At 45.4% G+C, this 13,310-nt stretch overlaps 1 protein-coding gene across 3 annotated transcripts in view; it reads left to right on the top strand.

The window, feature by feature from the left end:
* The window catches only part of Mpzl1 (myelin protein zero like 1), a 42,686-nt gene extending 35,899 nt beyond the window's left edge, over positions 1–6,787 (top strand). For all 3 annotated transcript variants that reach the window (XM_050158376.1, XM_050158375.1, XM_050158374.1), the window contains one exon: positions 5,331–6,787. In XM_050158376.1, coding sequence (XP_050014333.1) covers positions 5,331–5,432 — 102 coding nt within the window. In that variant the 3' untranslated portion in view covers positions 5,433–6,787. The remainder of the gene's footprint in view (positions 1–5,330) is intronic.
* Positions 6,788–13,310: the final 6,523 nt, after the last annotated feature.

Here is a 13,310-nt window from a genome sequence, read left to right as displayed (position 1 = left end):
TGCCAGAAGCCCCCACAGACTTTTTTTTCTAGCCCCTTGGGCTAAGAGCAGGTCACGTCTTCTAGTCACCTGCAAGGATCAGTAATTGTGATGGACAGAAATAACATCTAGGTTGACTCTAGAGACCCGTATAACTCCCCTTGCCTCAGAAAGAGATGATGATGACTAGCAGAAGCACAGGAAGGTCCCGCCAACATGGCAGGAGGCGGGGTGGGCTTGGGAGTTGACTTAGGAAGGCTCTGGCTGAAACATTATCCTTCACAATAGCCACAAATAGCGTAAAATATCTTAGAGTAATTAACTCTAACCAAACAAGTGGAAGGCCTGTATGACAAGAGCTTTAAATCTTTGAAGAAAGAAATTGAAGAAGACACCAGAAAATGGAAAGATCTCCCATGCTCTTGGGTAGGGTAGAATTAACATAGTAAAAATGGCAATCCTACCAAAAGCAATTTACAGATTCAATGCAATGCCCATGAAAATCCCAGCAAAATTCTTCACAGACCTCAAAAGAGCAGTATTCAACTTCATGTGGAAAAGCAAAAAAAAAAAAAAAAAAAAAAAAAAACCAGGATAGTCAAAACAATTTTGTACAATAAAGGAACTTCTGGAGGCATCACAATCCCTGACTTCAAACTCTACATAGCTACAGTACAGACTGGTATTGGCACAAAAACAGAAGGACCAATGGAACTGAATCAAAGACCCAGATATTAATCCACACACTTATGAACACCTGATTTTTGACAAAGAAACAAAAAATAAAATAGAAAAAAGCATATTCAACAAATGGTTCTGGCATAACTGGATATTAACATGTAGAAGAATGAAAATAGATCCTTCATCTATCACTATGCACAAAACTCAAGTCCAAATGGATCAAAGACCTCAACATAAAACCAACCACACTGAACCTCATAGAAGAGAAAGTGGGAAGTACACTTGAACGCATTGGCACAGGAGACCACTTCCTAAATAGAACCCCAGTAGCACAGACGCTGAGAGAAACAATTAATAAATGGGACCTCCTGAAACTGAGAAGTTTCTGTAAAGCAAAGGACACAGTCAACAAGACAAAACTGCAACCTACAGAATGGGAAAAGATCCTCACCAGCACAACATTGGGCAGAGGGCTGATTTCCAAAATATACAAAGAACTCAAGAAATTGGTCATCAAAAGAACAACCCAATAAAAAATGGGGTACAGACCTAAACAGAGAACTCTTAACAGAGGAATCTAAAATGGCTAAAAGACACTTAGGGAAATGCTCAACATCCTTAGTTATCATAGAAATGCAAATCAAAACAACTCTGAGATTCCATCTTAAACCTGTAAGAATGGCTAAGATCAAAAACACTGATGACAGCTTATGCTGGAGAGGTTATGGGGTTAAGGAAACACTCCTGCATTGCTGGTGGGAATGAAAACTGGTATAGCCCCTTTGAATATCAGTGTGGCGATTTCTCAGAAAATTAGGAAACAACCTTTCTCAAGACCCAGCAATACTACTTTTGGGTATAAACCCAAAGGATGCTCAATCGTACCACAAAGACATGTACTCAACTATGTTTATAGCAACTTTATTTGTCATAGCCAGAACCTGGAAACAATCTAAATGCCCCTTGACTGAAGAATGGATAAGGAAAATGTGGTACATTTACACAATGGAGTACTACACAGCAGAAAAAAATAACAGCATCTTGAAATGTGTGGGCAAATGGATGGATCTAGAAAACATATTGAGTGAGTTAACCCAGACCCAGAAAGATAAATATCATATGTACTCACTCATAAGTGGCTTTTAGACATAAAGCAAAGAAAACCAATTTACAAGCCCAGAGAACCTAGACAACAATGAGGACCCTCCGATAGACATACATGGATCTAATCTACGTGAGAAGTAGAAAAAGACAAGATCTCCTGAATAATTTGGGAGCTTGGGGGCTATGGGAGAGGGTAGAAGGAGAGAGAGAGGAAAGGAGGGGAGCAGAGAAAAATGTAGAGCTCAATAAAATCAATAAAAAACAGAAAGGAAGCCTTTGGCTAGAGTTTGGGGTACTATAGCACAGGAGGAAAGATGAACAAGAAACTTCCGTTGATCAAGCTTAAATTTTACCACAACTGGTTTAAGGTGATTTGTGTGACCATTTGAGGAGCTGGTTTTCTGGGTCATTTTCTGGACAGAGTCAATATTTGGTATGCAAAAGATAAGTATTTCGGAGAGCAGTGGTTTGGTGGAATATTTATATATTTGTCCCTGGGAAGTTTCAAGATCTCATGCAGCTTCCCATTTAGTCTTCACAGTGGTTCTGCATGATGTAATATTTCATCACCTCTGTTGCTCTGAAGGCTTCTGTGAGCTGAAGCGATTAGACCTCGGTTGTCTGGTTCTAAGACACACGCAAATTCTTCCCTGCTTGACCAATTCTTCTCAACTCTCTTGATAATCAGAACTGATCTCGTTTGTCTCAGAGTCAAAACACACAGCGTTTCGCTTGTATTTGCCTTTTAAGACACAGTGAAGTAAATCTTAGAAATAGTGTTTGGCAGTTGGTGAGCATATGGTGAAGGCAGGTGTTCCCCCTCAGGGAGCGCTAAGGGGTTGCAGGTGAATCTTTCAGGCTGTGAAGTAGACACAGCTGGGTCTCTGAGTTTCAGGCCAACTAAGGCTACAAGAGTGAGACTCTGGTCTCAAATAAAGAAAAAAAGTGAGTCATTGTATGCATGAGAGACGAGAGTCAAATTATCCAACACTGCAGAGTCTCTGCAAAATGTACTGCGGGACTTTGTAAGGACTCAAGCAGAGTCGCCACCGTGCAGAGACTTCTAGAAGGACCTTCTTTTTGGACTTTCTTCTACCTTCAGCGGTGTGTTCTAGTATGAAATTAAATTTGATAGAGGTAGAATTGAGAGCTGATCACATCTCTCGTTGAACGAGTTCAGCTGAAAGAATAGACCACCTCAAGCAGTGTGCTTCTTGACACTGTGTTTTGTTTTTTTGAGGCAGGATCCCTCTGTGGCCCTGAACTCACAGACACGTCCCCCCCCCCACCTCTGTTTCCCAAGTGAAACATTTTAAAGGCCTGTGTAGTAAATTACTGGGGTGGTAGCCAAACAAAATTTTCACTTCATTGATTTGTAGTAGCTGTCGGGGTAGGGGGGAGTTAGAGGCTGAATGCTGAATTGTATAGTGAAGCTTCTAGGCTACCGTAGGTCATCGCTGCTCTCTTCCTCTATCTTACCCTCATGTGGCTCTCTAGAAGTAGTGAGCTCACTTCTCGATCAATCTTATTTCCCTGGATTCTCCTGAAGCCCAAAGCAGGCTCATTGTCAAAATCAGGGTCCTGAGGCATGCTCCCCGGAGAGAGACCCCAGTGACCACCATCTTGTAACTAGCTCCAAAACCAGGCTTCCGAGACCTGTTCCAGATGGAGCTGATTCCTGACCTCGGCCATGCCCCCATGGTCCTGCATTGTGTTATACATCCCTTCATCCATAGTCTCAAAGTTCTAGGTGACTGAGTAACAAAAACCCTGACTTTATCCCTGTTGTTCTCGCAGGGGAAGAAGGAAAGGTCTAGTCAGGCATTGGTAGGCAACGGTTTGTTCTTCAGTTGCCAGTCCAGCCTGTTTCATTGCCTTTCCAGGCAGTCTCAACATGAAACACAATACTGTCTGCCATGAGATACTTACTGGAATTTTAACATTTACTGGCTGGTACAGAGGAGTCTGTGTTTTTCTTCTCATTGTTTTCTGCTCACACGCTGTGTAACACCACCACACCAAAGAGAAGTTCTTAAAACTGCCAACTCTGCAGATCAGTCAGACGGGCGCCCTGCTTCCCGTGTGCTGGATCAGTTACCTCGGACTGTTGTAAAGTATCCTTGTGTGATGTGGTGCTGGCGGTTACAGCTGGCATCCGACAGCATGCACTGTCCAGCGCTGCCTAGGTTATTCACCAGTACCATTAATGTCTCATCACAAGGCCAGAGGCCCCATTGTTAGAGCTTATTCGAAGTATGCCCGATGCCACCACGTGGCCATCTGCCAGTCTGCATAGAGAGTGCCTCGTGAATTCTGAGTGTTTCTCTACCCGAGTTCAGATAGGTCTTACTGCTTCTGAGCTAGCGTTGCACAGCCCTGCCTGGACCTTTCTTCTCTGTGGGACTCAGACTGCTGACCTCTACAGGATCTCAGCCTACACACTGGAGGGCACAGGTTGGCCTGGCTGCCGAGGATTTGGCTCCTGCGCTTGCTGTTTTGTTACAGTAGAGAAAAGAAAGACACCATCGGACTTCTCAAAATTCCCTGGATCGAGAGACAAGTATGGCCTGACTTAGGGCCATACTGCATTTTTTTTTAAACCAGAGCTGTTCTGTTATTGTTATTTACAATTCTACAGGTTTAAAAGGAATTGGAAAAATCATAAATGTAAACTGCCCTCTGGCAGTTGAATCATCAGCCTCTGCCCAGACTTTTGTCCCCGGAGAGTCAGGCTTCGCCTTGGCTCCCAGAAGCCCAGCCTTTCTTGCTCTCCTGGATTGAACTCTGATGACCATCTTGGACTTCATCGGCATCCTCAATGCTGAGGGGGAAGGGGAGGACTTGCACTTGAGTTTTTCTTTACATTTCTTAGATTTTGAATTAAAACAAATTAACTTAGAAGGACAATTAACTGGTATTGGACCTCAGAGAGGCAGTCTGGCAATGCGGTTTGCTGGCGGAGGGCATCCCCAGCCAGCCCAAGACCTGAGGACCAGTCCCTAACACCAAAGAGAAGTGGGGATGCGGTGCACAGAGCAGCAAGCCTTTAGTCCGTCATGGCAGAGTCAGACGGAAAGGATTATATTGTATTTATATTGAATATTTAAAATGTCTGAGGATTTATATGTGTAAAGGGACCAGCACAGATTATATGGATGACATTTTCTACCAGGGTGATTCTGAAACTCAAGACTTCAGTGGCCCTTGGGTGGGTCAAGGACCCCGTCTAGTCCTTTTGCCCAGTTTGCAGTTTCAAAGGCTGACAAGTGCTTTGGCATCTGGTAAAATAAGGGACATTGACCAAAGAATGTAATATTTTCATAGAAATGCCTAAGTATTCACAAAACTAAGGGAATAACAGCTAATTTTCATGTACCAGCTTTGGTGGTTTCAGGGGCTGTCCACTCTGATTTAAGGTCATTCCCAAACATTTAAGAAACCTTGACTCTTCAGAGGGGAGGAATCTCTGCTTTGAAAACCTAGAGTATGCTGTAATGATTGCTTCTGTTCCTGGAGCTTGGGGACCATCAGTTTCTCCAAACTCTAATCTGACTTCTCTTCTCCAGGGCCCAGTCATATACGCGCAGTTAGACCACTCTGGTGGACATCACAGCGGCAAGATTAATAAGTCGGAGTCTGTGGTGTATGCGGACATCCGGAAAGACTAAGAGAAGACCCCAGACTACCTTAAGCAAGAAACAAATCCAAACTGGACTCTTGTGCAGAAGATGCCCGTAACCACGTGTGGGTCTTGAGGACTCGAGCAAGGACAAGCACATGTATACTCAGAGAGAAAAGAAAATGTATATAAAGGATATGTATATTCTATTTAATCTTCCTGATGTGAGAGGCCAAGGGTTGCATGATGAAGAAGTGGTTTGCGTCTACGTAAGTGTAAATTGTCTTGCTGTTTCTGTGTATCCTTCCAGAGTTGTTCCTATTGGATAGTTTCAGAAGCATCCCTATCATCGAGTGATAAGGTTTGCCTTATTGGAGACGTCACAGAACTGTTAGTGTCCCCAACAGACGTGGCCTTTTCACCTAAGGGCTCAACCAGTCTTAGCATTTCTTGTAGTTAGAGAATGAGGTGTTCAGGGGAAGGGAGTCTCTCACAGTATCAGAACCGTTTGTTCGTGCTGGCTGGCACACCATCCCTTAGTCATGCCACCTGAGGACAGTAAGAATTTTTTGTTGGTGCTATTCTAAAATATGAGGGCATTTTCCGCTCAAGATTGTCCTCACCATCCTTCTGTGGATGCTAAGGTCTTGCTAATAAGCTTCTGTCCCTGTGCGAACAGCACAGCTGACTAAGGGTATTCGTGGTTAAAAGGGTGCAGATTGCAGAACCCAGCAGGATCTTAGCGTGGGAAAGACTTCGGGGGAGGGGCACAGCATTCTCTTTTTTTTCTTCCCAGCAATTCTGTGAAGGAACTGCACATTCCAGACATCTCCTGCCAGGTGCTTTACTGTCTCCTTGCTAAGCTGAGATGATGTATCTGATACTGATGCTCTGTGGCCTTTGTTCAGATGACACCTCTTAAGGTGTCTATATCTGCTTCCATGACCTCTTTGCCCAGTCAGTGCCAGATCCTTGGTGGGCCCAAGCCAACCTTCTTCCCTAGGCTGGAGCACTTCGCTGCCAGCATCCTGGGTTGAGTTGGCAACCTGCTTCCAGCTGCTTCCAGGACAGTGCTGAGACCTCACAGCCTTCCACCCCACACCACTTCCTCTGGAGTATGTGTATTTCCTGCACCTCTGCACGCTGGGGCCTGGCTGCAGATAACAGTGAGGTCACGTCCAGATAGCAGACCTGCCCTTCCCGTGTCCCCTGACCGGAAGGAAGAGGCATCTTAAAACTTACCTGTGAATTGTGAAGGGACACATAAAAGATTACAGATTAAAATCCTGTTTGTTTTCTCAATGGAAATGTATCCAGCTAGGGAGAAGTATCAAGTCCATTGTTACTTTTGATATTTTCATTTGTACTTCTGTGAATACTTTAATACATTTTTTCAATTTCTGAGTGGTGGTGTCTGCTTGTTTTTAATCAAAAAGAAAAAGAGAAGCACCTGGTGGTGGCACAGGCCTTTAATCCCAGCACTTGGGAGGCAGAGGCAGGTGGATCTTTGTGAGTTCAAAGCCAGCCTGTTCAGCCTGTTCTACAGAGCTAGTTCCAGGACAGCTAGGGCTGTTACACAGAGAAACTCTGTCTCAAAAAAAAAAAAACAAAAAAAAACAAACAAAAAAAAAAACCCAGAAGGAAAGAGAGAAAGAGAGAGAGAGAGAGAGAGACCTTTTCATTTGTATCAATACAGCCACACCAGCCTTTCTCCGGTGTACACCACTGTGTGACTACTTCAGGACATTTGTGCCACTGTCCCCAAGGCCTAAAGCAAGACTTCTATGGATGTTTCTACGCGACATGTTCTCTAGCTCCTTAAGTCTGTGTTCAGATGTGCCTTTAGAGCGCTTCTGCAACATATAAAAGCTACCTTGGGCCAGTAAGATAGCTCAGTAAACCTGACAACCTAAGTTAGGTCCCCGAATCCACTTGCTGGAAAAAGGGAACTGGATCGCGAGAGCTGTCCGCTGGCTGTCACTTGCCTGAGTGTGCCCGAGTGCACACACAACACAGATACGCATTTAAAATGGTTTGAACTAAAATCGCAGCTCCCTAGCCCCATCAGTTCTGCTCCTGCCAGCTGAGTGGTCACTTCTCTGGTCTCCCCTCGAGAACACAGAGAGCAAGACTTTGCTGTTTTGTTCATGGCTCCACCCTGGGGAGCATGTAGCAAAGCCTTGGGGACTTTCCAGCCGTTTCCTGCATGCTTGCTGGGCGAGTGTATCTCACTCTTCAGCAGGGATGCGGAGAACTGTCCTGGGCCGGACACTGCACTACACAGGAAGAAACAAAAGGGGAGGATAAAGCTCCTTGAGCTCTGAGTCCCTCACATGGCAGTGGTACCTAATCCCTCCTAAGACTTGGCATGTGCCGACTGCTTGCCCTTCTCTTTTGTAACGCGCTGAACTAGTCAGCTGTGCTAGCCTTAGACCCCTTTTTTAGAAAGACTATGGCCTGGATTATATATATTTTGCCCAACCACTGTCAGCTTAGCAGTGATGAACAAGGAGGGGCAGAGACTGTTTGGACTATAGCGGTGGTTCTCAACCCTCCTAAGGCTGTGACCCTTTAATGCAGCTCCTCATGTCGTGGTGACCGCAACCATACAATGATTTTTGTTGCTATTTCATAGCTGTAATTTTGCTACTGTTCTGAATCATAATGTAAATAGTTTAGAGATAGGGGTTTGCCAGAGGAGTTGTGGCCCACAGGTTGAGAACCGCTGTTCATTTCTTCTTTATCCAGCTCACTGCTCGAAATGTCCGGCAGCAGTTTTTTTTCCCAGTTTTTCTTCAGGATCTGGTTGTGGGGCATGGAGGGATGGGAGGGTAGATGATAGCCACATAGCCATCCAGGGTTAGTTTCAGTTTGAAAGATGATTTGAAGATAGAAAAAAAAAAGAAAAGTCTACATGGTCACTTAATCTGTCAAGAGCTGTATCACAAATGATACCACTGACCAAACAGAGGCGGTGCTTTCTAGCGATGTGGATGTGTTGCTGGTTACCAGGGATATGAAGTGAGTCCCAGACTGTCATAACCTCAGGCTCTTTGGATGGGAGAGATGGAACCCTCAGGGATTTCCAGTATCTGTACTTCTCAGTGTTGCTGGCCTTCCTCCTGCGGCCTGGGCTCTGGTTTCTCAGCTGCACAGGCAACATGCCAACCCCATGCATAGGCTCTCATGGAGGCCTGGTCCAGCAGGCTGAGCTGGGATAGGAGGGAACCTCTGGGATTCATTCTGAAAGCAGTGGAGGTGGGTTTGATGCCAGCAGGATCTCAGACTTCACGCTGGCTGTTTAAGAAACGTGTGGTTTTGCAGAGAAGGAGCCTGGCCACTGGGGCGCTGTAGACATGGTGGCAGGGATTTAGCTGAGCACTTGCTTCCCTCAGAGTCAAAACTATGCTGTTCTGAAAAAACTTGAACATGCATAAAAGAAGAGTAAAATCAGTCTCCCTCATCCACCAGGGTTATGGTCCTCCCAGCACTTGAGAGGTTGAGGCAGGAGGATCAGGAATTGGACTATGTGAAATATTGTCCCAAAAATAAAAACAAAACCCAAACTGGGCCAAATCAGAACTCTAAGGGTAGCAGGCACACACATGGTACACATACATACATACAGGCAGGCAAAAGCAAATACATATTAAATGATTTAAAAAACTAGAATCATGGACATTGGGAAGGATAACAAGTGAGATCTAAGGATGGATAGTTGTATGTGCATGAAACCTGATTATTACTGTGCTAACCTAGAAAAGTTAATTAAAAATATGGAAGCCAGGCAGTGGTGGCACATGCCCTTATTCCCAGCACTCAGGAGGCAGAGGCAAGGGAATCTCTGATCTACAGAGTGAGTTCCAGGGCAGTCAGGACTACTCAGAGAAACCCTGCCTCAAATTAAAAAAATAAAAAGAATGACCACATCCTTGGGAAACAAGATCATCTTGCCATGTTAAATTAAAACATGCCCTTGCAGATTGCCTCTCCGTTGCCCTTTAGAGCGTGGTGCCAACGAAGCCTCATGCCAGTAAGGAAGCCAGCCAGGACTCCTCTGCTATCCACGTGGCATGGTATTTTTAGTCACTTCTCAACTAGCAGACATTTTAGGCTGTCCCCAGTTGGTCTCACTAGTAATTCTGTGGTTATTTGTCCTTATGAACTATTAAAGAAAAAAAAAAAACCCTGCCAACTGTAAACAATTGTAAGGGTCGGACCAGCCCTTCAGGCCCTTGGAAATGGGACCTAACATCTGAGAGTGTCAGCAGGGGTCCTGAGGCCTCCTCCCTCCTCACGTCCTTCCTGAAGCCTCCAGGAGCAGACAGGAAAGCCTGACTTTGTGGTTTGGAAGAAAAACATTTGGGAGCAAAAGGCTGGAGGGAGCTTGGGGATCAACAGGAGACTGGGCGTGTTTACCAGGAGGGAAAACAGACCTTTCAGACTCAAAGGGTCCCTGGGGACCTGTTGCTTCCAGCTTCCATTTCCTCCTGCAAACAGGACGCGAAACTTTATTGTCCTCTCTTGGCTCTGGCATCCGTTCCTTTGCAGTGGGCTTTGTAGTGTGGCCTTTAGTGTTCAACCTTTAAGGGTGGGTGGCTTTTTGGTTTTGTTTTGGTGGGGTTTTTTTGTTTTGTTTTGTTTTTGTTTTGTCTCACTACGCCTGGTGCAAGAAGTCGGACATAATTTAATATTCTCACACTTGCTTTTGCTCCTTGTCGTCAGAGCTGTGTGGCTGCCACACTGTGGTGGACAGTCTGCCTTGGAGGGTACTAACTGATGTCAGACATTGGCCCCTGAACCATGGCTCTGCTTAGGTGTGGGGAATAAAGGTAAAGAGAAGTTGGGCTGGAGAGATGGCTCAGTGGTTAAGAGCACTGACTGCTCTTCCAGAGGACCTGGGTTCAATTCCCAGCACCCACATGGCAGCTAGCAACTATCTGTAACTCCAAGATCTGACACCCTCACACAGAGATACATGCAGGCAAAATACCAATGTACATAAAATAAAAACAAAAAATTGTAAAAAACCAAAAAGTTAAAGAGGGGCCAACTTTTGACTGGCGGTTTCTCTCCGAAAGAGACTGAACTTTAAATATAGACCATATTCTTGCCGCCTTTCTTCTTCTTTGGTACTAAAATTGTACCAAATGGGGTAAATGGGGGTGGTTAATAAGCCGTATTGTATGTGTGTATGTGTGTGTGTATGTGCGTGCATGTTCATTGATTCAGAAATTTTCTTTTTTTAATGTCTCTCACTTATTATGATTTTGTTTTAAACCCAAAGATGCTCATTTCTCTTTTGGTACCTCATCTTCACCGCCTTGCCAGGTTCTCTCCCATGTGCTGCTGCTGCTGCTGCTGCTGCTGCTGCTGCTGCTGCTGCTGCTGCTGCTGCTGCTGCTGCTGCTGCTGCTTGGGAATACACACGGGAATAACAGGGTGGTCTCAGTGGAGGGGCTCCCACCTTCCTGGGATAGTCGCTGAGTGGCAGAGTGTCTCTCACTTGACTCCGGTGTGCACGCTTTACCCTTTGGACCCCTGTTCTGGGGAGTTCCACTGCTGGTTTGGCTGTTGACAGCCTTCCTTGGGCTTGGCTTTGAAACTCTGCTTATCACGACAGCCTTCTCTGCCTTCGACCATTTTAAAAAGACCTTTAACTTACATTTTATTGTGTGTACACACACGTGTGTGTGTACCACAGTGCGCATGAGGAGGTCAAAGGATAACCTTTCTGAGTCTATTTTCTTTCCACCATGTGGATGCCAGTGGTTGAATTTTGGTCTTACTCAGGTTAGTGACAAGAACCTTTGCCCACCAGGCTGTGGTGACGGGAGCCTTTGACCACTAGGCTCTCCCATCAACCCTTGAAGTTCTTTCACTACATTTTTTTCTTTATTTAGCTTTTAGACACTTAATTTTTAAGTGATATGTACGTCGGGGAGGTGGTACGTGCACAGGAGAGCAGGTGACTGAGGGCACCCCAGATCTTCCCTGGGGCTGTTACACATGGTTGGTTTGAGTTTTGAGGCATAGGTACTGGGAACTGAACTCCAGTCCTGTATAAGCTGTGTATGCGTTAGCTGCTGAGCCATCGTTTCAGCCCCACGATGAAATGAACTTTAGATTCATTCTGTAAACAATTTTCTGGAACGCTCAGTAGACCCACAAGAAGAATATGGAACATTTAGGAAACTCTGACCTCATTCTTGCTGGCCCAGCGGTACCCCAGAGGTTTGTTTAGAATATATCTGGACGTCCCTGCTCTCTTCCTTGTAAACTTTCCTTGAGGAAAGGTTTTTGTGCTGGCAGAGGGAGGACGTCTTGAAAGCTTGTTGGAGGATCTTGGTCCCAAGAATGCAGAACACCCATGCGACACATGGTTATTGGCAGCTACCAGGCACCACACTGCTGCTTCTGCCAGAAACACCCGACAGGGCTCATATCACTAAAGGAATAGGATGTGTGTCTCTGGCAAGGAGGTCATGTGGTCGGGAGTCCTGCCATGAATCCCTACGGCACAGATCCTGAGGCATCAGACCCCAGGCTCTTGGCTGAGTTCGTAATTTAATATTGACTTATTGAAGTTGGACAGGAGGTAAAAATGCAAGAGAATGAAATGAACAGGAAGGAGCTAGTACTTGCCTGGAAATGACTGGCCACTTCCTGATCCTGCTCCCCCAAAAAAGAAAGAAAAAAAAAAATTCAAGATTTGGGTCCCTGGCCCAAACCCCATGGCTGGGGAGCAAGGCCCCAGCGAAGAACCTAGTACTATTAATTTTGCTAAATGGACACTGTATCAAAGCGCCTTCTGAATAAGTAAGTCATCTCTAAACTCATTCCAGTCTTCATTAGACAAGTTTCTTCATGTGGTGGTTGGTATGAGGACACACTGGGCAAAATGCAAGAGAACATGTTTTTTGGTGTACTTGCCCGTGAATGGATGTCTGTCACATACCCCTCCCGCCCAAGGCTCATAGGACGTCACAGAAGAGGGGTGAAGAGATTGTGGAAGAGGTTGTTTTGAGGAGTGAGACAAAACAGTGTCAGCTGTGACTGGACCACATACCCTCAGGAACTCAGTCACTATAATACCTGCACAAAATCAAGTCAATCTACAATCCTGAATGGGGGTCCTTTGGGGAGGGCACAAGCCCCCACCCCGCTGAGAGGAGAACTATTGACATTTATGGCTTCCCAGGGAGGGAAGGTCTACTGTTGTTAGGGGTGTGGGCCTTGGTCAGTTGACCACGCTCCAGCGGATAACTTCACAAGCCCCAACTTCATGTCTTTATTATTATTATTCTTTTATAACCCACTGAATCTGAGAAGTGCTTCCCATAGGCACCTGGAAGAGGAGTTGGGGTGAGTGCGAATATCAAAATACACTATCTGCATGTATGAAACTCTCACAGAATAAACATTTTAAGAAACGATTTTGGTTCCCTGAGGCTGGAGAGATGGCTCTGAGATTAGGAGTAGTGGCTGCTCTTTTCAGAGAATCTAAACTCAGTTCCTGGCCCCCACATGACAGCTCACATCATCTGTGAAGGATCTGATGCCCTCTTTTGGCTTCCTTCCGTGGGTACCAGCCATGCATGGGATGCACACACATAGATACAGGCAACACACCTATGCGTGTAAAATGAAAGCATTTGTTTCAAAAAGGACCCACAGGCTGAGAACCAGTGATCTAGAGCCACATGTGGTGAAGTAAACCTATAATCCCAGCACTGAGAAGCATCTTGAGTTCAAAGCTAGTTTGGCTATATAGTGGAAGAGACAGAGTGGGGGGGGGGAAGGGAGGGAGAGAGTGTGCAGGCATAATAGCTCTTGCCTGTAATTCCAGCACTGAGAAACATCTCAGGTTCAAGGCTAGCCTGGGATAAATAGTGAGACTGATGAGGAGGGAGGGAGGGAGAGGGAG

The sequence above is a fragment of the Alexandromys fortis genome, unplaced genomic scaffold, assembly GCF_014885135.2.
Source record: "Alexandromys fortis isolate MF-2015 unplaced genomic scaffold, M_Fortis_MF-2015_v1.1 scaffold_97, whole genome shotgun sequence".
Classification (NCBI taxonomy): Eukaryota; Metazoa; Chordata; class Mammalia; order Rodentia; family Cricetidae; genus Alexandromys; species Alexandromys fortis.
Note: the sequence above shows the minus strand (reverse complement) of the source record. Positions and strands in the feature narration are given on the sequence as shown.